At 34.0% G+C, this 24971-nt stretch overlaps 5 protein-coding genes across 5 annotated transcripts in view; 3 read left to right on the top strand and 2 right to left on the bottom strand.

The window, feature by feature from the left end:
* LOC109356935 (serine/threonine-protein kinase CTR1) overlaps positions 1–2281 on the top strand; it is a 7371-nt gene extending 5090 nt beyond the window's left edge. The window contains exons 9-16 of the mRNA XM_019600581.1: positions 98–166; positions 385–485; positions 588–672; positions 755–853; positions 946–1014; positions 1536–1667; positions 1924–2018; positions 2114–2281. Coding sequence (XP_019456126.1) covers positions 98–166; positions 385–485; positions 588–672; positions 755–853; positions 946–1014; positions 1536–1667; positions 1924–2018; positions 2114–2210 — 747 coding nt within the window. The 3' untranslated portion in view covers positions 2211–2281. The remainder of the gene's footprint in view (positions 1–97; positions 167–384; positions 486–587; positions 673–754; positions 854–945; positions 1015–1535; positions 1668–1923; positions 2019–2113) is intronic.
* Positions 3926–8846, bottom strand: LOC109356936 (geranylgeranyl transferase type-2 subunit alpha 1-like). Its single transcript, XM_019600582.1, has 8 exons — positions 8657–8846; positions 8377–8539; positions 7927–8087; positions 7695–7799; positions 6337–7134; positions 6042–6222; positions 5259–5442; positions 3926–4655 (listed from the first exon to the last, which is right to left on the bottom strand). The coding sequence occupies exons 1-8, from the start codon at positions 8770–8772 to the stop codon at positions 4267–4269; spliced, it is 2097 nt and encodes a 698-aa protein (XP_019456127.1). The 5' UTR covers positions 8773–8846; the 3' UTR covers positions 3926–4266.
* LOC109357552 lies at positions 10648–13090 on the top strand. The gene is made up of 3 exons (XM_019601563.1): positions 10648–10756; positions 11622–11961; positions 12222–13090. The coding sequence occupies exons 2-3, from the start codon at positions 11661–11663 to the stop codon at positions 12848–12850; spliced, it is 930 nt and encodes a 309-aa protein (XP_019457108.1). The 5' UTR covers positions 10648–10756; positions 11622–11660; the 3' UTR covers positions 12851–13090.
* On the top strand, positions 12958–18973 carry LOC109356320 (protein ECERIFERUM 1-like). The gene is made up of 3 exons (XM_019599646.1): positions 12958–13119; positions 16328–16897; positions 18060–18973. The coding sequence occupies exons 1-3, from the start codon at positions 12958–12960 to the stop codon at positions 18957–18959; spliced, it is 1632 nt and encodes a 543-aa protein (XP_019455191.1). The 3' UTR covers positions 18960–18973.
* LOC109357234 (protein NETWORKED 2A-like) lies at positions 19980–24375 on the bottom strand. The gene is made up of 3 exons (XM_019601040.1): positions 24133–24375; positions 21745–23513; positions 19980–21265 (listed from the first exon to the last, which is right to left on the bottom strand). The coding sequence occupies exons 1-3, from the start codon at positions 24224–24226 to the stop codon at positions 20201–20203; spliced, it is 2928 nt and encodes a 975-aa protein (XP_019456585.1). The 5' UTR covers positions 24227–24375; the 3' UTR covers positions 19980–20200.

The following is a 24971-nucleotide window of genomic DNA, read 5'->3' as shown; positions in this document are numbered from 1 at the left end:
AAATCACATCGCATCTCCAATACACCCACACCCACACACACACACACACACACACACACATTGTGGTGAACTTATCAGTTATATTTTTAAATGACAGGATGTTGCTGTCAAGGTTTTAACAGTTCAGAATTTCCATGATGATCAGTTGAAGGAGTTTCTGAGAGAGGTTAGTCTTCCTAAACTGGATTAAACAAATATACTAGGGAGCCTATTTATTGAAATTGTTTATCTGAATTGTTTTGATTGTCTGCCCAGCATGTTATTGAAATGCATACAAAGTAACTAATCACCTATTATAGTCATTAGGAGTATGTGGTACTGTATGTCGAATGTTTTGTATTTCCTCATTTTATCTATGATAAATTTCTCTCTTCTTTGCTTTAGGTTTCCATTATGAAGCGTGTTCGCCACCCAAATGTGGTGCTTTTTATGGGTGCAGTTACAAAACGTCCCCATCTATCTATAGTGACTGAGTATTTGCCTAGGTAAGATGGATGTCCAACTTCTGTAGTTAATAGTATTGTTAAATTTTCTTGCTTAAAGGTTTTTGAGTGTCTGACTTGTTGTTTCCTGGTAATTTACGATAGGGGTAGCTTATATCGCCTGATACACAGGCCAGCATCTGGTGAAGTTATGGATGCAAGGAGAAGATTGCGGATGATTTTAGACGTGGTTTGTACTATATATTGTTATTTTGTCATTTTAATATCTAACTCTTAGGTACTATATTTGTTAACGATTTTTCTGATTGTAGGCTAAGGGGATCAACTATCTCCACTGTCTGAAGCCTCCAATTGTCCACTGGGATCTCAAATCCCCAAACCTTCTAGTAGACAAAAACTGGACTGTGAAGGTATAGTCAAACTGATTGAGCACCCAACTTTCTCTTTGAAATTTTTAAATTCGTTTTGCTTATGTATGATTTCTCTTTCATTTCATGCTCAGGTCTGTGATTTTGGATTATCCAGATTTAAGGCGAACACTTTCTTATCATCAAAATCATTTGCTGGAACTGTAAGTCTCTCGCACTCTAATAGTATGCTCTAAAATGATGTTATCAACTTTTTGGTGTTGAAGTTCTCTTCCAATTAGTTCATGAGAGGCCCTACTGCTTCTTTGAGAAGAGAAATTTATTTGAATAGGACCTTCAAGTTGGAATTGCACATGAGTGTACCTTGATTCATGTGAATAAGTGTGCTGTTACTTCAATTTAACCTTTCCCTTAAAAGGTGGTGTTAAGATCAATGAATTAATCCAAGTTTTTTATAGATGACAAATTGTGGGCGAAATGATCGTTTTATATGTATGACTCATTGAGTGGGAAGAATGTGTTTTTTCAGGTGTGCTTTAACCGAAGCAAAATTGTATTCTTGTTTATATAATCTGGCTTAGTAGTTTCTGCATGTCTGGTGTAGATGCTAAGGCAAATTCCTTTCATTGAAGTGGTCATTCTATTAATAACTTTGCATGTTGAACTTTCAACTCACCACGCCCCACCTTCGATAAGTGTGTAACTCTCTTAATTTTGTTTTCAGCCTGAATGGATGGCTCCAGAGTTTCTTCGCGGAGAACGCTCAAACGAGAAGTCCGATGTTTACAGTTTTGGAGTCATCCTGTGGGAACTCGTGACCCTGCAACAACCCTGGAGTGGACTTAGCCCTGCCCAGGTAAAACTTACTTGAGTATTCAAAGTCTGAGTTGCTAATGCTCAAGGTCAATGTACCTTTGTCTATACAGTAAAAGGATCATTGTCAATTAATTGTTAATTTGAAAAGGGCATATATGATGCATTGGAGAGAAGTGTAAATGTGAACTTGCATACATTATATATATATATATATCAAATAACTGCTTGACAAAATGGAACCCCGAACTTTGCAGCTAAATTCTTTGAATTAATGTTCATGTGTATATTATGCTTAGGTGGTTGGAGCTGTTGCTTTCCAGAATAGGAGGCTTGAAATGCCTCCAAACATTTCCCCAACATTGGCCACACTCATGGAATCTTGTTGGGCTGAGTAAGTACTAGCTATGCCTTATTCTCCGGTTTTGCCTTATATTCAGTAGATAATTAGTTTGTATCTGATGCTTGCTATTTTTCTTTATTTTGCAGTGACCCTGCTGAACGCCCATCTTTTACTAGCATAGTTGACACGCTAAAGAAGCTGCTGAAGTCTCCAGCAGACACCTTTAAAATGTGTGGGAAATAGTGGACAAGGATCCTCTCATCATTTTTTCCTCATAGTCATGTGAAAGAGAGATATATAGATATGCAAAAAAACCCAAATTGTCTCTGGATCCTTGCATGATGTATGGAATTTTATTTATGATTTTGGTGACTATCTCTCTTTCACACGAGAGGTAAATTAGCATGAGAGGGTCCTCCTAATCCAGGACATGAAGAGTCCAAAATTGTTGCATTTATATGGCAATGTTAATTAACAAGTAACCCGGCCTTGGTGGTCATATACTCTTGTTGATGGAACCCTATGGTTGTTTGCAACTGTATAGTGGTTGCATCTTGCTAATGCTAACCCACTTCAGAAGGGCAATAAAAGAAATCAATTTTAGTAACTTAAAAGGAGTTGCTAACAGGTGCTGCTTGTATCGAATCAGAAGTTTAAAAATGAATTCGACCTCAAGCTATTTTATCTGTAGCTATGAAATATTTGAGATCGTGTGTTTTATCATTTATGACATAGCTGCCTCCGGTTTTCCAATAGAACTTAAAAATACTTGAAAACGTAATCACTATCTATGGTTAAATCTCAAACGGTTTTGAGTGCATTTGTGTTCTCTGTCCCAAACTCTAATGTCGTTCAGGTTCAGCCCATGGATAAAGCTTGGCTTCCCTTTCAAATTCGTGTAGCCTTTATTCAAACCGGGTATTAGTAGCTGCGTACTGATTTATCATCACGATTTTAAGGCTCACCAAAAGTTTTGAAATAGATAACCAGTTGATAAAGTGTATGACGGATGGTCACAAAATTATGAATCCTTGAATATAAGAGCATGCTGGATTTTCAAGTCATGCAAAGGTTACTACTTGTCCGTGACTTTTAAGGGGAAAAGAATGCATGGTTCACGGAACAGCCCAGCAAGATTGGAAAGCAGCAATTACATTATCTTAATTTATATAATTGACCTATGTGGATAGTGATTTCATATCTGTTGGTCCATATTATAGGGTACTATTCAATTTTTTGACGAAGAATTGAAATATATTTTTTATGTTCAAAGTTCTTATATTATTTTGCCTTTATTATATAATAATGTTTATTTAATATGAGAGATATAGTTAATATATTGGTGGTAGTTACTAAGGATTATATGACTTTTTTGTAAAAATAAAATAACATTAAGGGCAAAACAAGAAAGTGAAATTACATTATAATAGTAGTTCACCATATTTTGCCTTTATATAGTACTAGTGTGTACAGGCACTTCGTGCCTGCCGGCGAATATTGTGCGATACTACATATTCAATTTTTATATATTTCATTTTTTGAATTAAATTTTTTTTGTGTTTGGTGTACTTTATATTATATTTTGTTTCGTTTATGATAATGTTTAATTTAAGGTGGGATATGTGGTTAATTAATGTATTGGTGGTAGTTGCTTAGGTTTATATAGTTTTTTTGTAAAAATTAAATAATGTTAAGGGCAATATAGGAAATAAAAATTACCCCATGAAGGAAATTATTTCATGTTTTGGTTTTGTATATAGTATAGATAGGTATGGATATATAGTGATCTATATCATAGATATATAGTATAGATGAAGGCCTATAGCAAATATTGAGCAGTTAACCAGTGAAATAGTCCTGTATTTACCCCATCACTTTTTGTACTTAGCTTTGAAGCCACCATCACACAAGATTTTGGAGGATGCAAATGTACAAAATACGCTTAAGATATCAGGCCGAGAAGAGAAGTAGAAATTGATTAAACAACACATAATATGTGAACCCCATAAAAAGTTTATATTGGTATATTCAAGAAGATTAAGGAATATCGAAAGGATTGTGCTTAAGCATCAGTACATTTGCTTATTAAGGCATCAATCGTTAATGATGTAGATTGGTATTTGTATAGTGCTAAGAAGTTGCCTACTCTTACCTTTTTAATTTTACAAGCACCTTATGAGAAAAGGAAATAGCACTTAATCAAGGACAAGCATACCCAATGCATGAATAATCTTTGATAAAAGTGCCATACATCACAATACAGCACAAAGTAAAACTTCACCCATAAAAACCATGACGGTCAAGATAATTCTCCACCATCCAGCCACTTCAGTGTAGGCAAAACTTTGACAAGAAATAATCTGAAGTTATCATCGGCAACTTCATTTCCTTGTATGTCTAACTCTGACAGATTCAAACTATCAAATATCAAGAAAGCTTCCCAAAATTTTGTGGCATTGAAGCTGCCGGCAAGGATTTCAAAACGGTCCCATGCAAAATTTTCAGTATGAGACAAAGGAGAAGAGCATAGGTATCTTCTTGTGTCAATAGAGTGCGAGCCTAACTTGTTGTATGAGATATTCAATACTTTCAGTGATGTAAGCAGTCTAAGAGGTGCTAGAGCAGTAAAGCTACCAAATTCATTGTGACTCAAATTTAAACAAGATAGTAGTTGCATGGCCTCCAATCCTGTCAAAAGATTCAGTATTTATGAGGTATTTTTCTATGCACTTCTGATACAGCATCAAATAAATAAAAAATTACAGCTTCAAAAAGGGAATAGCAAAGCATAAAACCTAATGCATTTGACATCTATGCAGTAGAGAGTAGAAACAACTAAATAACTTCCAAGGTTCATCTTCTTAGTAAAATTGAAACCCTACTGGTATTGTGTTCAATTTTGTAGAGGTATATGTTTATTCATGATTTATTTCCTTTTATGTACATTTATTGTTGTAGTATTTGTACCGCCTTGCATGGTCATATTTCTTAGGAACAAAAATATATACTACAGCCTACAGACAGTGTATTTCACTGACTCAACCACCAGTCACACACTTCTTTCTTGTCTTCGCCATGATCCTCTCTCTCCATCAACAGTTACCAAAGTTAATATTCAATACAAAACCTAGATTACCGTTTTATAGGTAGGCAAATAGATATTGCCTGAGAAAACAATATCACTAAGGAGAAGAATGGCAGTTTGCTAAAGTTAAAACAAAAATAGGAAGAGCAAAGGTAGGACAACTTTGCAAGGAAGTTACAGAGAAAATTGTTACATAAAAATTATACCTTCAATTGATCGAAGTTCGTTGTGGCTAAGATCTAGCGTTTGCACCCACAACAAATTCTCAAAGCATCCAATCCGTGATAATGATAGATTTTGTAATCGTAGACAAACATGCCCAGCAATTGACTCTGTTGCATCCTTATAGTAGTGGAAGTATGGTAGTAAAGTTTCCCTAGTTGAAGTTATCTGAAGAATCAATGAAACATGAAAAGAAAATTAATTTATGGTATAAACATAAAGCTTTGCAATGAGAGAGCTAGTTGCAAATATAAGAATACATAAGGCTGGTTGCCCTGAAGCTTAAAAAATAAGCACAATTTTAAAGAAAACACCAGCTGACTTACAACAACACAACGGACATGAAAAAATATCCTGAATAAAATAACAAAGTAGTGCAATCTGAGAAGCTAAGCATACATTTAGTTCTTTTCAGAAACTTCATAGAAATCTAGAAAATATCACGTGTTTCCAAGAAATCTTGTCTGTTAAACCTGATCAAACACATTTCTAGTCATGTTTTCTGTTTTTATAAAACAGCCAAAATAAACATGTTCATTTCCTAAACAGGACTTGAGAATACCAGTGACTACATAAAATGAAAGGTCATGTTACTATTGCTGCCAGTTGTACTTAATATATATTGCAATTCACATCTGACATCATTACTAACAACATAAAGAAGATAGGGAACCATGCTTATGCAGACCTGTAATACTGAAAAAAGAGTAAATGGCCAAATGAAGTAATATCACTTTAGACATGTAATATGGAGAAAAGTATATTACCTGATGAAGTAATGTCAGACTACGCTTGTCCTTGTAGTATAGAGAATGTGTTGGATCCAACTTAATCAGATCATCATAAAGTTCAATAACTTCACCGGCATGGACCATTTTTTTGGCATATGTAGATGGCAATGAATCAAGAGCAGTCAGCAGTCTAGCAAGTGTAAGCTTTCCAAGTTTACTAGAAAATGCAATATGGCATGATATTTAGAAACAAAGTTGGGGGAGGAAGGAAAATAACTAGCACAGTGGCATTACAAACCACAAAATCATCCATTTAACGAGATAATCTTACCAGTCAGACTCAGACAATAACTCTCGAAATTCGGTTATTTCTTTAACAATGGCTTCTGCACACCAAATGGAAGTTGTTCGATTGTGGTCATTCTCACTAGTTAGTTCATCAGTAGAAAAAATGGACTCTGAATCCTGATAATGCTCAATTTTTTGGAAATCATTATCATTCCATGAAGTTATTTTTTCACCCTGTCCTTTAGCAGGTTCTTCATTGGCAGCCTGTATTCCCAGTTTAAAGGCAATTTGGGTAGGATGGCCATAATGATATCCACTTGAAGATACAATACCCTTAGAATGACCAAGGCTGATCTCTAGTGAATAAGTTTCCGACAACTGGGGCTCCATATCTCCAATATTTAGATATGTGACCCAAACTTGAGCAGTATTTGAGTTATTTGTTGAAAGTGGTTTCCAAACCAGATCACCAGTTAAAACTTCAGATTTAACAGTTACTGTGGATGAGTTGATGCCTTCAACAGCTTGACTAAAATAAAGAATGACCGGAAACTTTCCTATGTCTGAAAGTGTACAATTTAGCACAGATAAACCAGAACCATGAAGGCACTTGTTTCCCTGTAGAGTTAGAGAAGATCCATGGGAAGGCCAAGATGAAACGAGTAGAGGAGCATCAATTTTCACTGTTTGATCAATAAGCCAAAGATGATAAAACCAGCCACTCTGATCATCTGGATCAGTAAAAATAGCATTGTGGACAAGCTCGTACTCCTCTTTCAAAACATCCTCTTCAGGGAAATATGCTTCAGCCTTTCTTTTCAGCAAATTAGACAACAGGATACTGAAAAATTCTCGATAAGATTGTGTATTAGTGAAACGAGTTAATCAAGAATCACATTTTAACCAATAAAACACAATCTTAACAATAGCTGTATATTGTGTATGGAAAAAGCTATTATCTTCTTCACAAATTCTAAGATGTTGAAATCCTTTTGACTTCTGTTCTACAAAGATGGACATAGGCATGCAATTAAACCACTCATCCTGGTGATAATTAGTCAATCATAGGCACCAGAAGTACACATCTAAGGCTCACATAAAAAGCATCTAAAAATGTAAGGTGGATGGATAGCAAAGTTTGTTCCTAGAGAACTCCTTTAAAATACACCAACCATGACAGACAAACCAAACTTCTTTGTACTAACATAGTAACATGTGAGAATAGTTGTAATTTCATCCTTTTCCAAACGCACACTGGCACAAATGGAAAGCAGTTTATGGAATGTTAAGTTCTGGAAAAAAAAATTGTCAAGTAATTTAATTAGCGTATAAAGACAAAGCCAGAAAAACTTGAAAATGTCCCTTTTGAATGATAAAACTTTTGGATAGTCATAATCATACCTACGATTGTGCCACGCAGAGTAATTGCTAAAGTTAGCCCCTATCACTTCCTCTGTATATTTCAACTCATCCTCATCCGATCTTTTCATCAGTGCAGTAACAAACCTGAAAGAAATAACATAAGACCCAAAAGGGGCAGCAACCAATATACCCAAAAAATCATTCAAATTGCATAGTTGGATTAAAAACTTACAAAAGAAAATAGATACAAAAAAGGAACATGATTTCCAACCTTCGGTAATTCCAAGCATGAAAATTTCGAGGATCAGCCTTCTGAAAAGCATCCAGAAGGCGCAACTCTTTGTCTATGGATGAATGCCCCTTGCTTAGTACCCATTTCCGATGATGCCACGCACCATATGACTTAAAATTCTTCCTCAATGCATTCTCCACCTAAAAACACCACTTCAAAATTATATAACTACAATTCCACATTATGCACTTCCTTCCAAACTCTTAGCAAAAACATAGAAATAAAAGCAAATATTCATCTGCAATCTTCAATAAAAATATATCTATTTTTTTGTCTAAAACTCTCGGTATCAGAAGTCACATTAAACTTCAATTAATTGAGGCAAATCTCTCCAATTAAAAAGAAAAAAGACCTAACAATCTAAAATTGACAAAAAAGACGAATTAACAATTTCTGTTTGAATTAATTGAAACCTAATTGAAAAATTACCACTCTGAGTTCTTCATCGAGAATAGATTTGACATAATCAGGATTGGAATCGGGAGTAGAGAGGAAATGTTGAACTGCGAGCTTTCTGTAATTCCAAGCAGTGTGCCATTCTGGATTGTTCTCAACTAACTTGGCGTTCACATCTAATGCTTCCTTTGTGTATCTGCAAAATCCAAATTGGGCCCATTAAATAATAATAAGACACAAGGTTTTAAATCTGGGTCCGCGATAGAATTAAGGTTTTGGAAGTTTCCGAAACTCGAGAAAAGAGAGAACTAACATGCGGTTGTGATGATTGGTGAGGAAGAGAGATTGAAGTGAACGAAGGTTTTGGGTTTTGATTGATAAAGCTGACGTGTCTTCTTGCTTCAACGGTTTACGAGGACGACCGTGCATTTTGACTAAGAAGCTCACCTATTCACTGATTTCACTTGGGAAGCTTGGAAAGGATCCAGGTGCTATTCAGTTATCAGATTATAAAAACTAAACTAAATCAAGAATCACTTATACATACTAATTGCTATTAACCATTTCCCTCGTCAAACATTTTTTTTTATCTTATTGAAGTTATCCTCTCACCTCTTAGGTAAAAGAATTAGTATGATAGTTCTTCTCAATAAGTGTTAAAAAATTTAATGATATCTTATACAATTTGATTAACTTCTCATTAGTCCTTTCAAGAGATTTGGTGATGCCTTAGGCAACTTGATTAACTTCTAGTTGGTCCCTTTCTAAGCATATGATAATGGAGAGAACATAAAGTTAATTTAAGCATAAATTACCAGTGTTGTTCGAACCGGACCGGACTGTCCGACCGGTCTGACCGCTGACCGGACTTGAAAACGGCTCTAGTTTGTCATCTTAACTGAATGAGAGTTTGATCGCTTTGAACCGGAAAAAACCCGGTCCGACCATGTTAAACCCGAGAAGTAAACTGGACGGCTCACTTAAAAAAAAATGGGACAATGTTCTAATATTTTGTTTTACTACGGTCCAAAAAAAGATAAAAATGTATTATTTCAATATAATTATACATAATTATTAATTATATAAAGTTTTACATAACGATATATTTATAAATAAAAATTATTAATTATGTACGAAATCACCCTGTCAGACCGGACGATTTAACCGTTTAAACCAGTTAAACCTAATACGGGACCTCTGCCGGTTTGAAGTCCGGCTCGGGTTTCACAACACTGTAAATTACACTTACATCATCGTATGTGGTTTGTTTAAGTATATAAAGGATGAGTAATTTGTATTTTTTCACTAAAATTTAATAATATTAATGTAATTTATCTTAATTTAACTTATGGAATTGGAAGTAGCTGGAAATAATTTAGAGATCTATCAACCTAAATATATCATTTTAATCCATAGGATTGATTAGAGTAAGGTTTGATGGTTATTAAATATATCAAATGAAAAAAATTGCAATGTTAAAAGAAACCAACCACCTTTGAATATGCTTGTTGGGCCTAGCTCTAGTGAGGGAAAACTAGGACAAACACCTTACAATCTGCAGTTTTGTTATTTTTAAGGGAAAACTATTCTTTAGACTAGGTAAGCTATTTTTATTTGAGAAAAAATATATGTATCAACAATATAAAAGTGTTTTAGATTCTCACTATATCATTAATATTTATATTTAATTATATTGACTTTTAAATATAAATATTATAAATAAAGTTCTTTGTGTTACATGATTATCACTCTTATAATTTAAACCTCTTACCTTTTGGTCATCCTAAAAATTTAATACTCTTATATTACTAAAATTTTCATGTCAATATTGTTAACTTTATTAGTAAGCAATTGATATAAAATATTTGTTTGTTTAATGTTTAAAGTCTATGGACTTATTTAAAATAATAAAATTACAAGATTGATTTGAGACCACAAATAAACTCATGGGGTCAATATGAAATTAATTTTTTATATAACTATAACAATTTCATATAGTTCTATATCAATTTTCTAATATCCTTTTTTACACCAGTTAGGACAATGAGGTGGTGTAGGCATAGAGAAATATAAGAAGAAGAGTGTGATACATTTTGAGAGGAAATATGTAAAGTTAAAATCATATAGTCTAAGCGTTTTTCTAGTTCAGCGAATCATTTACTATTCATACATAACTATGGTTGATTTTTCATCAAATTATCATTGATATATTATTCATCATTGACTCTCCAACTAAAGTAATACAAATCAATAAGTATGGATAATATGGATAGATTTTTAAATTATAAAATTAGGATGTGAAATTGTGAATGAAAGTGGTGCACAGATACACAGCCCGACCCGTTTCTGTATCTCTCTGCAGCGTGCACCACCGTCAACCTCCATTCTCATCTCTGTCATTTAAACGCCGCCGGTAACCCTTCTCTCTCCTTTCCTTCATTTTCCCTTTGTTAAACATACTGTTATTACTCTCTCTTATTATTTACGATTTAGGACCTTCATATTTAGGGCTCGTAAAATCGAAATTTTTTATTTCGTTTTCTTTTTCTATCAAATACATCAGAATTTGGTTTGGGGCTTTGTTTCAGTGTTTGATACTTTGTTCAAGTTTGATTTCTGAAATAAGTAATGGTATGTGGAGTAAAAAACTACAACTTTAGAAGAAGATTACTACTTAGCTAGGAAGAATGAAGAAGAACATGGACACGATAAGAATATATTGATATGGGAAACAAACCATAAAATAATTGAAAGATATGTAGTCTATGTTGCACCAACACGAGTATGTGTGAGTTTGGTGCACACAAAACCTGAAAACATCAAAAGATATACCACAAAATGACGCGTCGAGTTTGCGCACACCGTACCTGGTTTGTTTTTTATTTTATTTTGTTGATGGGTACGAACCGCATATGCGTACCCATTGAAAACCTGTGTCCGATTCACACCGGGTGTGGGCTGGCAGCTCTTTTCATTGTACCCACATGCAACATAGTATATAGATGAAAAGCATCTTAAAAGTTTTGGACTTATGGACGTATCCAATAAGATACATATCATATACTAGTACGATAACCATTTTAAAGTATCCGTGTTATATAGCTACCTAGCCAAAATTATCTGTTTTTCATCAGTTTCTTTGTTGAATTAAACAATTGAAAATGAACATCAGCCATCAGACATTGTTTGTTTGCTTTTGTTTTTTGCTGTCTAGAGTAGAAGCACTGTTTAAAGTTTTCTGTTTGTAAACTTGTGATGATTGTTATCCATATTTTCAGTTGAGGCTGGAATTACGTTTTTGATTGATCACAACTTACATGGAGGATTCAGAACAAAGAAAGAAAAGGCTGAAAGAAATGCGCCAGCAAGCTGATCTAGCTCAAGTTTCTGGTGGTTCTGAAGGTTCTGGGGTGCCTGGTCTTCTCTCCAACCCCCTGATTGAAGCTCCTTCAACTATACCTTCACGGGCTGCTCCAAGATTCGACTTTTATACAGATCCAATGAATGCATTCTCTTCTAATAAAAGGAACAATGCAGGTGTCCAAGTCGCACCGGATTATTTCCCTCCTCCAAGTTTTGGTGGTGCTCCTACGGCACGATTTTCATCACCACATCCAGGTACTGTTACATGTATCCCATTATTACTGTTCGCATAAAGTTGGTATCCTTTAATTTGAAATGATTTTAAGTAACTACTCTTGCATTGTGAACCAGCTGACTCTTTGTAATTTCTCTTGTTGGTAATTGTTTTCTTGTTTTTGTATTTTATTATGAGCTTGTGATCTTTTGTATAAACTGTGTGGAGTTTCTCTCATGTACTTCGATCACCTTCTACTTTAACCTTTTCGTCTGACAATTCACATTCTTTGAAATAACAGAATCAATAAATCTACAGCTGACTCCCTCTCCCACTCAAGCATCGCCAGAACCCTATGGAAACCCAGTTTGGAATGGACCTAGAGGCCCTGCTCACTATAATGCTCCGGTTTGGAATGGACCTAGAGGCCCTGCTCACTATAGCTCAAATCCTAGATTTGAACAACCAGGTAGTCCATTTTATAACTCTCCACAGGGCATAGTTCACCATCCAAACCACAGTCCAAATCCTTCTCCAGGATACAGGAATAGTCCTAATCCTAGTCCAGGTAGAGGCAGGGGCTTCTGGCAGAACAGAAACCCTGTTTCAGGACGGGGTAGTGGACGAGGGCGAAGTTCACAGGGTCATTCGTCCAATGAAGACAGAGCCTATGGTCAAGATCGGTTTTACAAGAGATCTATGGTCGAAGACCCATGGAAGCTTTTGAAACCTGTAATATGGAAAGCGCCATATGCTTTCCCTGTCAATTCAAAATCATGGACATCAACGTCAAAGTCAGCAAGTACAGAACAGGAAGGACCAACTGCTGCTTCTGTCAAGTCCAATTCTGAACCAAGCCTTGCCGAGTACTTGGCTGCTGCATTCAATGAAGCCGCTGCTGGTGCAGAAAACAATGCGGAAAATGTATGATGCCTGCTGGCAGTATTATGAATTTCACAATGGGCACCTCATGATGTTACAAAGTGAAATAGTGTCCAACCTGTGAGAAAACTGCAAGGCCAAATAAGAATTCATGCATGGATAACTGGCAAGGACTTAGCTGTGTTGTATTGTTAAATGTTCTATACACTAATCATCCTGACAAGATTATAGGAATGTTTGAAGATTACTGTCAAGTGCCAATTTTCAGTCTAAAGTCTAAACTATTGACTTCCAAGTATGTTACCTCAAAATACACAGTAAATTTACTAATGCATTTAGTTGCTTTTTCCATGTCTATGTTACTATACACTCTTCTTGCTTTTTTGCCAACCAATAGTTGCTTTCTCCATCTCCCAATTGCAAATAAATGATATTCTAACAAAATAAACACTTTATTTAACATCTGCCATAAATATCCATAAACTACAAATAAGATACCTTATTTTAGAACATGTATCAAAAATGAAAAATGATCACAACAAAATCTACAAGAGTTCTTCATTTATGTGCACCGACAATATATGCCATCCCCAATATGAACAACCAGAACATTCTATATTCCATTAACCTCTAAGATAGTTTCATCCACTTCAATTCTTGTGCACATTGCATTATTACAAATTGCAGTATATCTAGCCAGACACACTTCCTTTATGTCTACTAACTCCTAAATTTTCTTGTATGAGCAAAGCACATAACTCATAGTTATAAAAACTTACATTCTCTTCCCTTAAGAAGTGGATGATGCACGGGAATAGATGCTTTCACGTACTCTTTTCTTGTCATGTGATCATGTAATATACAGAAGAGATATAGACACATATTTTATTATGGGTTCAGTCAAAAATTTCGTGAATTTTCTTTTACAACCTTTGTCTATCTCTCGTTTATATGACCACATGATCAAGAAAAAGGATACAGAATTCATTCATTGCACAATAAGACATTAAGACCAATCATAATACAATAACCAGTCACAATGATATAATAACCATAACTTTTGTTTTGTAAAAATAGAAGGAGTCCCCTATCTCACATAAGTATTTCATGGTTTTAAAGTCTTATCATTACATTTTCTTCTGTTTAAAACTCAACACATAAATAGAAGAGTGGATTGAAGCCAATTTTAAGGATGCATAAGCTTTTAATCTTACCTCGTTATTTATTTAATTTTATATTTTTTTATTGTACTCCATATAAATTAACTAATTTTTATTTAGTTCCTAAATGTCAAATTTGAGCATATATATTCGTTAGCTGTTATTTTTAGTTGAGTATATGTATTTAATGATTTTATGTAACACTTTTTTGGTATACAAGTTCATAGATAGTTTAATATTTTGGTTGAAATATAATTGTAGCATTATTTGTCCAATCACAAACTTATTTACTATTTTTATATTTTAAACGATCATTTTCATGTTTTTACATATTTTGTATTGTAGTATTTTTTTCCCTTCTAAAATCTATTTATTTCATTTAAATGGTGTCAGTTTACATATTAACTAAGAATCAAACATTTCTGTTATTAATATATTCCATTATAAAATTAGGGGCTAAAATAGAAAATTACAAGACTAAAATCATAACACAAAAAACAAAATTAACCACGTTGATCAATGGCTAAACATTCAGAAAATGTAGAAATTAATTTATTGAAATTTTAGACCCGTAAGTGTTTAGACTTTAGACTATAGCTTCAAAAGTTCAAAGTCCTACAATAATTTATTTTTTTGATACTATCCTCACACTATTTTACATAAAGAATTAAGGTTTGTGATTACCCATTCTAACAAACGTAGTTCTCTACAATAATTTATTTGATCTTACTAACCTTTTTATTATTCAGTACTAGTATTTATTATTGATAAGGCTTGACGTGACTTTAGAACAAGACAAGTTCTCTTTAAAAATAGTTTCTATTCTGTGAAGAAAAAATATGTATAGCTGGATGGTCGATGGTAGTTGGCATAGTTATTAAAACCATACCGTACCGGTCGGTTCAACTGGAAAACTGGTGAACCGGTCCCCTAATCGATACGGTACAGATGTTGAACTGGTCAAGTATCAAAACTGGTCAAAAACCGGTCAAAACCGGTGAATCGGGCGGTATTTTACTAAACCGGTCAGTTTATACACATATATATTTTTTTTTTAAAAACTTAAAAACAAACTCATTACAAGGAGACCCATCTTTCCAACTCTTCTTCAACACTTCAAGGCACATGCTTCCAAAGCATACTTAGATTACACATTTTGGTTCCTAACATTCGTGTGTAATCGCAGTGACATTTGTGTAATCTTGGAGTACTGTCTGAAGATAGGATTTGGTAGAAAAGTATAATATTCATATCAGATAATTTTGACTCATTGATGTTAAATGTTAAAACTCTAAATTTATTTGTTTTGTAGAATGAGTTGTGAAGTTATGTTATTTATTTATATTTTGTGGTTGTTAAGTGATACTTTTGGATTGATATATGTTTTTTAATTTAGACTTTGAATTTGTTAAAGACTTAAAGTTGTTTATTTATGTGAATTTTGAGTAGATTATAAATATGAATTATAAATATTAATTATAAATTTGAGTATCTACCTATTTGAATTTTTTTTGTTATAGGTTTATATATATATAAATATAAGTAGGTATGTCCGGTTTAACCGGCATGCGGTTTAATTACTGAACCACTAGTTGAACCACTGTACCACTATACCAGTATCTTGACCGGTTTGATAACCGGTACGGTTTTAACAATGATTGGTAATATCTTGATTCTTTAATAAATAAAATTGGCAGTGCAAACGGTAGTAGTTAGTATGATCGATCATAAAAAGAAGAAGACTTTTATAATACTTAGCATCAATGTCCCAAATGATTAATTCTCTTATGGTTTCTTGTCATACTCAAAGTTTTTATTAACAAATAAATATAGATAGATATATGGATATATCCATCAATAAATAAATCTTCTTGTTTAATTATTTTTTAAGTAAGGACTCAAGGTCAAATATACAAATTTTATGACTAATAAAAATACAATAGCAAGGTTATTAGGGGATGTGATTGTCGTTTAAGACATTTTGGAGTTAACAAAATGTATTGGTCCAAAGTCTAAATCCTAATTATGACAAAAATTTGTTATTCCAAATTATTTTACAGATCAATAATATTACAGCAAAAACTTAAAAAATAATAAATATTTAATTGACATGATATTTTTCATTGGTTATGGACATAGTTTGAGACATCAGATTATTATCGAATGAGCTTACCCGTAGAGAAACCATTCTGAATAAACTTGTTTCCAAATTCTATCAATCCCAAACCTACTTTGTTCAAGATTTGGTCTACACCAATCACACAAAAAAACTTCCATCCAATTCATATCATAATGTCTAAGATCAATTCTATATTCATGCCTATATCAATGAATGGTTGTATATGAATATATGATACTAGTATAGTTAGTAGCATTAAGTCATGGTTGTGTGGTCCTTATTATACCGGTTAATATTCAACCTTCCCTTCCCAAACAATGTATATATATATATTATACATACCTATGCATATTACATACACAATCTTACACAACTATAAATTCATTACCCAACATGGAAGAACAAAACCAACCCTTAAGCTCTAGAATCTCAACAGTGGTACCAGCAACACCGCGAGACGAAGAAAATGACACATGTCACTTGAGCTGCACCGACATGATGATGAAGCTGCATTACATCAAAGCCATTTATTTCTTTACCTCTGAAGCAGCACAAGGTTTCTTGTCAGCTCATGAGTTGAAGAAACCTATGTTCCCACTTCTTGACCTATATACAAAGATTTCAGGTAGGATAAGGAGATCTGAGAGTGGGAGACCTTTCATTAAGTGCAATGATGCTGGTGTAAGGATTGTTGAGTCTCACTTTGATATGACCCTTAAAGAATGGTTAAGACAAAATGGGTTTGGTGTTGAAGGTGTTGTACATGATCATGTGCTTGGTCCTGATCTTGGTTTCTCTCCCTTGGTTTTTGTCAAGGTATGTTTATCTCTCTCATGCACATGTTGTTCATACTTATACCAAACCAAGGTTATAATTAATGACTTGGACCAACTATTCTAATATGCTAGAGTTTACTACATATTTAATTATTGGATCAGTTCTATATGTTTATATATTATTATGAGTGAGATCCAGTTAATTTAAGAGTGAGTTTTTAACTTATTTTTTATCATAGCTATCAATTTTATGGATATCTAGTGGTTTAGATTTACTCACTAATTTAAACCGTTGGATTTCCCTATAATTAAGGGATAAGTTTAAAGTAAGTGAATTCCTCTTCTTATTATATTAATTATAACCAACAAACTTTTTATCTAGTAGTATAAGATCTTATTGTATCATCACATATTATAGTAGGTCAAATTAAAGATATATTTAAAGAATTTGAAAGATTAAATGTTAATATATTTAGATAGAAGTTTCATAAGTTTTAAAATAAATGTATCAACTTCACCCGAAAAAAGTATATGGAACTTGTCAAAGTACAATGCTCTTAATTGTATGCTTCTTTCAATAAAATACAACAATGTACGTAATATTTGTCTTTATTTTTCTCTCTCTAGTCTTTTATGTAGAAAAGAAAAGTTAGTCCAAATTTATGTACAAAATTAGAGTTACAAATATAGATCGATCAAATTTTGGGAGGGGGAAAATGGTTAAGAATAAATACCATGTACTTAAGAAAATGATCTGTGCAGACAAATAAAATAGAGTAATTGTAGAATAATAATAGTAGAGATATAATCAGAAATGATCTTTCCAAATTGAGAAATAAAAACAACATGATCTATATATGATGCCTATAGTATCTGATAAAAACAACATGATCTAATAAAAGCAACAACAAAAGCATTTTTTATATTTTTTTATACTGTATCTCATCATCCTATGGATAAGGAATTAATCTTTTCGGATGTGTGATTGTCCATCCCAACAAATATCGCTCACATAAATCGAATTTGATTTTTCTAAGAATCTAGCGTGACCTTATACTACTAGACCAACACCTCTTTATACTTTACTCATAAGCTATGGGTTACTCTTAAGTAACACCAAATACTTATATACAATGCATATAGTGTTCTTTAATGAACATTGTTTTATAAATTTATCTGCTGCTATAATATTTTGCATCCAGTTCACTTGGTTCAAATGTGGAGGGTTGTGTGTTGGACTCAGCTGGTCTCATATCCTTGGAGATGCTTTTTCAGCTTTCAACTTCATCATCATGTGGAGTAAAGCACTGTCTGGTCACGTGCCACCAAAATCTCTGCACGTGCCAAACTCCATAAAACCTTCACCTTCAAGTAACTATACCATATATATGAAAAAGGTCACAGTCATAGAGGAACAATGGCTAGCTACTAGTGACACTAAAGTTGTTACTCAATCTTTTTATGTTACTTCCAAACAACTTGAACATTTGGTAAAAGCTACAAGCAATGAAAACAACAAGGTTTCATGTTTTGAAGTTCTTTCAGCTTTGTTGTGGAAATATATAGCTAATATAAGACAAGGTTCAGAGACAAAGGTTGTAACAATTTGTACACATGGCAATGGTCGTAGAGAAAATGAGTTCCCTAGTAATAATAGTTTGGTGTTAAGCATAGTTGAAGCAAATGTGGAAGTTGAGAAATCTGATATACAAGATTTGGTGAGGCTAATTGGTGAGAAAAAGATTGTTGGGAATTATCATTTGATGGAAAAGTTAGAGGAAGAAAATGGGTGGAAGGAAGATTTTGTAGTGTATGGAGCAAACTTGACATTTGTAGATTTGGAACAAGCTAACATTTATGGTGTGAAGTTGAATGGACAGAAACCAATTGTGGCTAATTGTGCTTTCCATGGTGTTGGTGATAAAGGGGTTGTTTTGGTTCTTCCAACATCACAGGAAGATAATGAAGATGAAAGTAAGAGAAGAATGATAACAGTTTCTCTTCCTGAGAAAGAACTTGATCAGCTGAAAGATAAGTTGGAAGAAGAATGGGGTATTACTTCATATATGCAGCTTTTTGATGATGATCAAAAGCATAACTAAGTGGATTTACTTTTTCCATGCCATAATTGGTGATGTCTGCTAGAAATAAAAGTATAGTAATGCATGTAACTGGCTCTGTGTGTATACATAGATATATATATATATATATGTATGTATGGAAAATTTGGGTATATGATTTACAAGTACTACTAATAGTCCAAGCAGCAGGTGAATGTTGTAGCTGTGTAGTCTATTGAGTAATTCTTGGTCACCACTTAGCATAGGTACATTATTCAATATAAAATGTTGTGAACCTGTATTAGTAGAAATTAAACTCCTCTTTGATTGAATACTGAAGTGTATAATGTATGTAGATGGAGTTATATAAGAGTAACCATCTACTAGCTATAATTGCATGGAACTAACTGAATAATGGATATTATTTGGTACAATAAGCGGCCAATGAGTCTTTGTGAAAGATGTATGCATTTTACATATTCAGCTATTTCAATCCAAGGAAATATTTCAAATCACTAATAACCTTAAGATTGAACAAGTTTTGCAATAAGGACTGAACCTTCTGAATCACTGCAGCATAAGGGTAATGTTGAGTGCATAGACAAGAAGGATAACTACTTATGACCTTTTGGTTAAAAGTGAGTAGTCACTTAAGGAGTGTTTAAAGCAATGCTGCTTCAAGTTCAAGGTAGTTGAAAACGTGTGAAACAATTGTCTAGACGCTTGCTTTAAACCATATAGAGATTTTTTGCGGTGAGTCCATGTCAATCTCGTCAAACAAATCACCATTTAGAAAGGCGCTACTGATGTCTAATCGAATCATAAACCATGCTTGATGAATGCCACTGATAAGAGTACACTCTAGTGAGTTTAGCTACAAGGAACATGGTGGCTTGAAATCAATGCCATATTGTTCACTGTACCCCTTGGTTATATTTGAGCCTTATGTTTGTCTGGTGTACCATCTAATTTGTATTTAACTTTTACAAAACAACTTGTCTCTGAGAAGAGATTGTGAAAGAATTTCCAATGATGGACTAAGGAAAAGTAGGACAGTTCTAAAGTATTAGAAAAATAAAGAATTTCTATATATAGAAATTCTCATACATATATTAGATTTTGATGATATAGAACTCTGTCATATACCATATAAAGTTGTGTGTGGATACTCATCTCAAAATGAAAAACACCATAATAACTTTCACTCCCTATTGTCACAAACTCACAATCATACTACATAATTTACTAGTTTTGCAAGAACTCAATGAGGGAATGGAAGTTAGTTATATAGGAGCATCTTCGGGTTCCGGCAAATCATCATATTTATGCATTGATGGATTGACACAAGCAAATAGAGATTGCCTTTGCCTCTTTAACTTGGCTCCAAACAAGAAAGACCTCAAGGGTATTCGAGCACGACTTGAGGAGGGTTTGGTTTGGCTTTGATTAGTACTATTAATTCCTATATCTTGATCTAGCTCATCCAATGTCTTCTCAACATCAACTTTCATTCCCTTCACAAGGCTTAGACCTGCTTGCAATTCACTTGCAACTTTACTGTTCTCTTGTTTCATGTTAAGGACTTCACCTTGAAACTTCGCAGCCTGATATCCACTTAGCTCTTCTACTTCCTTCTCCCCTTCAGGTGCCTTAGTGCTCCCGGCTCTTGCTATTTTATCTTGGATGTCGCACAAGGATGAATACCGACCTTGCAGTTCATCCTGCAACACTGCATTATGTTCCAGCCATAGCGATAACTCGGTTCGTATCTCTCTCAGGTGTCTGAATATCGGTCGCAGCTGAGATTGAATAGGCTGATGATGTTTAGAATGTGAATGCCCTTCAGAATTATTGTTTTCTTTTATTGTCCTCAGTTCTGCTTTTAAGTCCTGGATGGAGTTTTGAAACTTTCGAATCTGATGAACTGAGGTGCTAAACCTCAACCAAAACTCTAGATTCTCCTCTAGAAGACTATCAAGTTCTGAACGGAATTTCAGTTCCAAGGTTGAAAGGTTACGGTGCTTATCCTGGCTTGTCATAAGCTTCTCTAGAGTCATTTTTATAGTTGCATAGCTGCTATTATTTGTTGTGCTTCCGACATTATTTTGTTCTGAAAAAGGAGTTCTCACAGCATTTGCATCTGAATTTAAAGGTGAGATTTCCGAGTCATGCATATTTGTTCCTCCTTCGGCTGCTTTTTGAAGAGCCGCTTCATTTGGTGTATATTTGTATTCTGTGGTGAGAGTGTATGGACTTTCACCAGGAGTTGCCTCTGGAAAGTTCAGCTTCTGTTGTAAATAGTTTATCTCTTTATCCTTGCTCACAACAGCATTCTTCAATTCCCTTAGCTGCAATGACAATTCTACATTAGCAGGAGTAGAGGTATTTGTTCCCACTATATAAGTATAAAATTGACCAAAACCATACTATATACTATTTTTATGAGATAATATTTATAGGAACTTATATATATTAAAAAGATTTCATCCTATCATTTTATTCCATTACATTTTATATAACATCTAAGTAACTCTATGTTTATAGCTAAAATAAGTGGATCTTTTCTTTTTAACTTCAATGACATTATGCAAGTAGATGTTTGTGAAGTTGTGCTATAATTTGAACACCATACTGCCAATACTGAAGTTATACAAACAAATCATTACAAGCTAAACATATATTATCTATTTTTGTTGCTAGATTTCATTTTATTTTCCTATGTATAGATAACAACAAAATAAGCTATTATATATGATCCTTATACTAACTTCTAAATATATATCAGATGTGATAAAATAATTCTACATTATAGAATATATTTGCTAACCTGAAGTGCCAACTCAAAAATGCTGTCCCGATTTTTCTTCTCAACATCATCGATCTTAGTCCTTACGTCCTTATAGTTCCTTAAAACTGATGTGTACTCCTCCAACAGAATCTTTTCTCGGTCATCTAATCCGCTTATAAACATTTGCCTCCAATTAGGTTGATCTTCCTCTACAATGTCCAAATCCTGTGATTCATTGTCACCAATACTCATTGTGTCATACACATAATCCTTATCTGGTTGGAGAAGTTTCGGATTCCTTTCATGCATAAAACTACTTTCACTCAAATTCAGTCTGTTATTATCGACATTTTCGGTAGAAAGATCCCTTATTGTTTTGACATCCTTCATGTCTGCTAAGTTACCAAGAGACAGTGTATTAGCATGCTTTTTAGGCTCCTTTCTTGGTTCACAGATTGAAGCACTTCTCTTCTTCTTGTAAAGTACCATGTTCTCTTCCTCCACATCGGGCTTCATATCATTCAACTTTTCAGAAAGGTGCTCAAGATTGCAGCTAGCTTCAGTAAAGTGTGTTTGAAGGTTGTTGTCTTGGCTTCGGACACTTCGGTTGAGAAGTTTAACTCTCCTCATCTCTTTCTCCAATTCGTCCAGCCTCTTCTTAGTAACTTCTGAACCTTCTATGAGCATTTCCTTGTCCTGTTCCAAATTCTTTATATTTGTCTGAAGTTCATCTGTTTCTGATCTCAGCCTCTTTACCAAACCAGTCTGAGAAGTCACCGCAGTTTCCAAGGAAACAACCTTATCCACAAGCTCATCAATTTTCTCAGCCATTTCAGTCACAGTGAAGGACTTACTTGAGTCTTTCTCCAACTTTTCCCGAATCTTCTCTCGCAACTGCCCTACATCATGCACCTCATGTTCCAATCCAGCTATCTCATGATCCATGCTTTCTTGTTCTGCTCTCGTGCTCTCGGTTTTCTCCCTATCGCATAGGTCTTGTCCACCCATATATTTAGAAATGAATTCATCCCTAAGGGCTTCAAACATCTCATGAGCTTCCTTAACCCTTTGGTACTCCACTTTAGCTTCTTTAGACGATTGTTCTTGTAACTCTTGCAACTTAGTCAAGGTCTCTTTGCATGATTTTAGAGCCGTGGCTGCCATCAAAGTCCGAGCATCGTCATCTTCTATGACTGTGCCAACACCAAACTCATCTTGCAAGCTGCAAACTCTTTTTTGCATTTCTGTGATCTGATCTTCAATTTCCCAATACTTCTCGTATGCGCGCTCATACAAACTCCTCACAAACTCTTTCTCAGTCTGTAGTGCCAAAATGTCCTTCTGAAGCTTATCAATTTCGCCTAGTGCTGCATGCTTTGTTAGACCTGAAGGTGGACTTAGAGCAAATTTTGAAGGGGTAGTAGCATTTCCCCGAGGTGGCCCCTTCCTAGAGAGTAGCATGGATGGGCTTCTAAACTCATTCTTCGGGACTTTCGGAATGACTCTTTTACTATTGTTGAGGTCTGGAGATGATGCATTTGTTCCTGTCTCACTCTCTTCTTCAGAATCATCATCGGTCCGATATTGAACTTGTTCCGGAAAGACACTAGCAATAGTGCGGTTCGCACTTTGGAGCTCCTTCGATAAATGATCATATCTATCTGCTAAGGCTTTATATGCTCGAAAAGATTCTTCGACATAACCTACAAGCTCTGGCCTCTTCTTGTAATACATTTCTGCTCTCTTCGCAAATGAGTCTCCATCATCATCCAGGATTTTGAGGGTATTAGCCGCCTTCTCCTCCATATCTGTTATTGTTTGTTTGCATAGCATTTACAATGAATTTTCTTCCAAAGTTAATGTATAGTTATGCATAGCAACCTATAATCATTTCTTGTTCTATAGATATATCATATATCAATCATAAAATGGTGAATATATAAGAACATGCAGCTATTATACATGAAGGAAAAGCAATATTTTTATGCATGCAGATTGCCTGCTATGTTAGAATGAAGAGCTCCATTATTTCAACATCAAAATTTCACAACTTTTTTGGACATTATATGGAGATTTTTCATTGTTTCACTTGCTTTTTATACTCTTTATGCAACTTCACTTTCAAATCTCAAAGGAAAACTATAGGCGTCATATATAAAATGGGCGGCCCAGAGCACGAGACACCCACTTACTAAGGTACAAGGATGGTAGATATACACAACCTTATCCCATAAGCGGAGATGAGGGATTTAAAGCCGTAACCTCATGATCACCAACCTTATCATCATATATGATATCCAAAAAACATTATTCTAGAATGGATCAAAAAATGATGTCATAGTTTCAAAATAATCATAGTTGTGGGAATCAAGAGAAAATGAGGATGTGATTCTAATAAAATATATAGATATATAGAAATGATTATACCTTGGAGGCTTTGATCCAGCCATTTTGACTGCTTTGTCCTAATGTGGCTGGCCCACCACCATGAATATGCATTGCTTGCTGCCCTATGCAACATTTTTGTATAGGATAACAATCATACACATTCAACCCATTAAAGGTAAATCCTTGAAGATGAAGATGATTGAATTCAACAATATGATATAGACAAATTAAAAAATAAATATACAAAATCTGATTAGACAAAATTTGTGGCTTTCATGATTAATGAAATTATGATGCAAATAAAAAACATAAGTTGCCCAAAATGCCCTCTCATGAGATACTCAAGGAGAGGAGGATAGTTCGCCAAAAGCATACGTGTAAAGTTTTGGATCCCTTAAACAACACAATTGTTGGAGGATTTTGTGTTACAAACATTTCCATACATTTTGTGTTAGGAAAACTAAATTTAACAAATTATAAAGAAACATGTCTTCATGGAAAAATTGGAGAATTAAATAGTTAGAGTAAGTTTTTCTAAAGGACAAAACTCAATAGTGAAAATTAGTTCTTTTTATAACAACAAGGACAAATTAAACCATTAAGAGTATGCTTTTCTAAGAAGGATAAAATTTCAAAATGTTAAAAGGGTCACATTTTTTTTAATAAAGACACGACTTTAGACGATTAATATTATTTATGTAAATAAGATAACACAATGATTAATATATTATTCAATATTCTTAAAATGGTATAAATGCACGAAGTTCACATTTTAATAGGCAATTATTTTATTTACCTGCAATTGTCTATTTCACATTATCAACAATAAACACATGAAAAAAATTCAATTTAACGCTAGGTAGCAGTAACATTTGATA

This window comes from Lupinus angustifolius, chromosome LG09, assembly GCF_001865875.1.
Source record: "Lupinus angustifolius cultivar Tanjil chromosome LG09, LupAngTanjil_v1.0, whole genome shotgun sequence".
Classification (NCBI taxonomy): Eukaryota; Viridiplantae; Streptophyta; class Magnoliopsida; order Fabales; family Fabaceae; genus Lupinus; species Lupinus angustifolius.
This window is presented reverse-complemented; position numbering and strand designations above follow the sequence as displayed.

Excerpts from the sequence above, each read along its gene's own strand:
- LOC109356936 (XM_019600582.1), bottom strand. The coding sequence starts at position 8,772 with ATGCACGGTCGTCCTCGTAAACCGTTGAAGCAAGAAGACACGTCAGCT. Across the intron at positions 8,088-8,376 it reads TCGATGAAGAACTCAGAGTG|GTGGAGAATGCATTGAGGAA; the intron begins GTAATTTTTCAA and ends TGGTGTTTTTAG. Across the intron at positions 6,223-6,336 it reads TTATTGTCTGAGTCTGACTG|TAAACTTGGAAAGCTTACAC; the intron begins GTAAGATTATCT and ends TGCATTTTCTAG.
- LOC109357552 (XM_019601563.1), top strand. The coding sequence starts at position 11,661 with ATGGAGGATTCAGAACAAAGAAAGAAAAGGCTGAAAGAAATGCGCCAG. Across the intron at positions 11,962-12,221 it reads ATTTTCATCACCACATCCAG|AATCAATAAATCTACAGCTG; the intron begins GTACTGTTACAT and ends TTGAAATAACAG.
- LOC109356320 (XM_019599646.1), top strand. The coding sequence starts at position 12,958 with ATGGATAACTGGCAAGGACTTAGCTGTGTTGTATTGTTAAATGTTCTA. Across the intron at positions 13,120-16,327 it reads ATGTTACCTCAAAATACACA|TTAGTAGCATTAAGTCATGG; the intron begins GTAAATTTACTA and ends ATACTAGTATAG. Across the intron at positions 16,898-18,059 it reads CTCCCTTGGTTTTTGTCAAG|TTCACTTGGTTCAAATGTGG; the intron begins GTATGTTTATCT and ends TTTTGCATCCAG.
- LOC109357234 (XM_019601040.1), bottom strand. The coding sequence starts at position 24,226 with ATGTTGCATAGGGCAGCAAGCAATGCATATTCATGGTGGTGGGCCAGC. Across the intron at positions 23,514-24,132 it reads GCTGGATCAAAGCCTCCAAG|ATATGGAGGAGAAGGCGGCT; the intron begins GTATAATCATTT and ends AAACAATAACAG. Across the intron at positions 21,266-21,744 it reads TTTTTGAGTTGGCACTTCAG|CTAAGGGAATTGAAGAATGC; the intron begins GTTAGCAAATAT and ends TTGTCATTGCAG.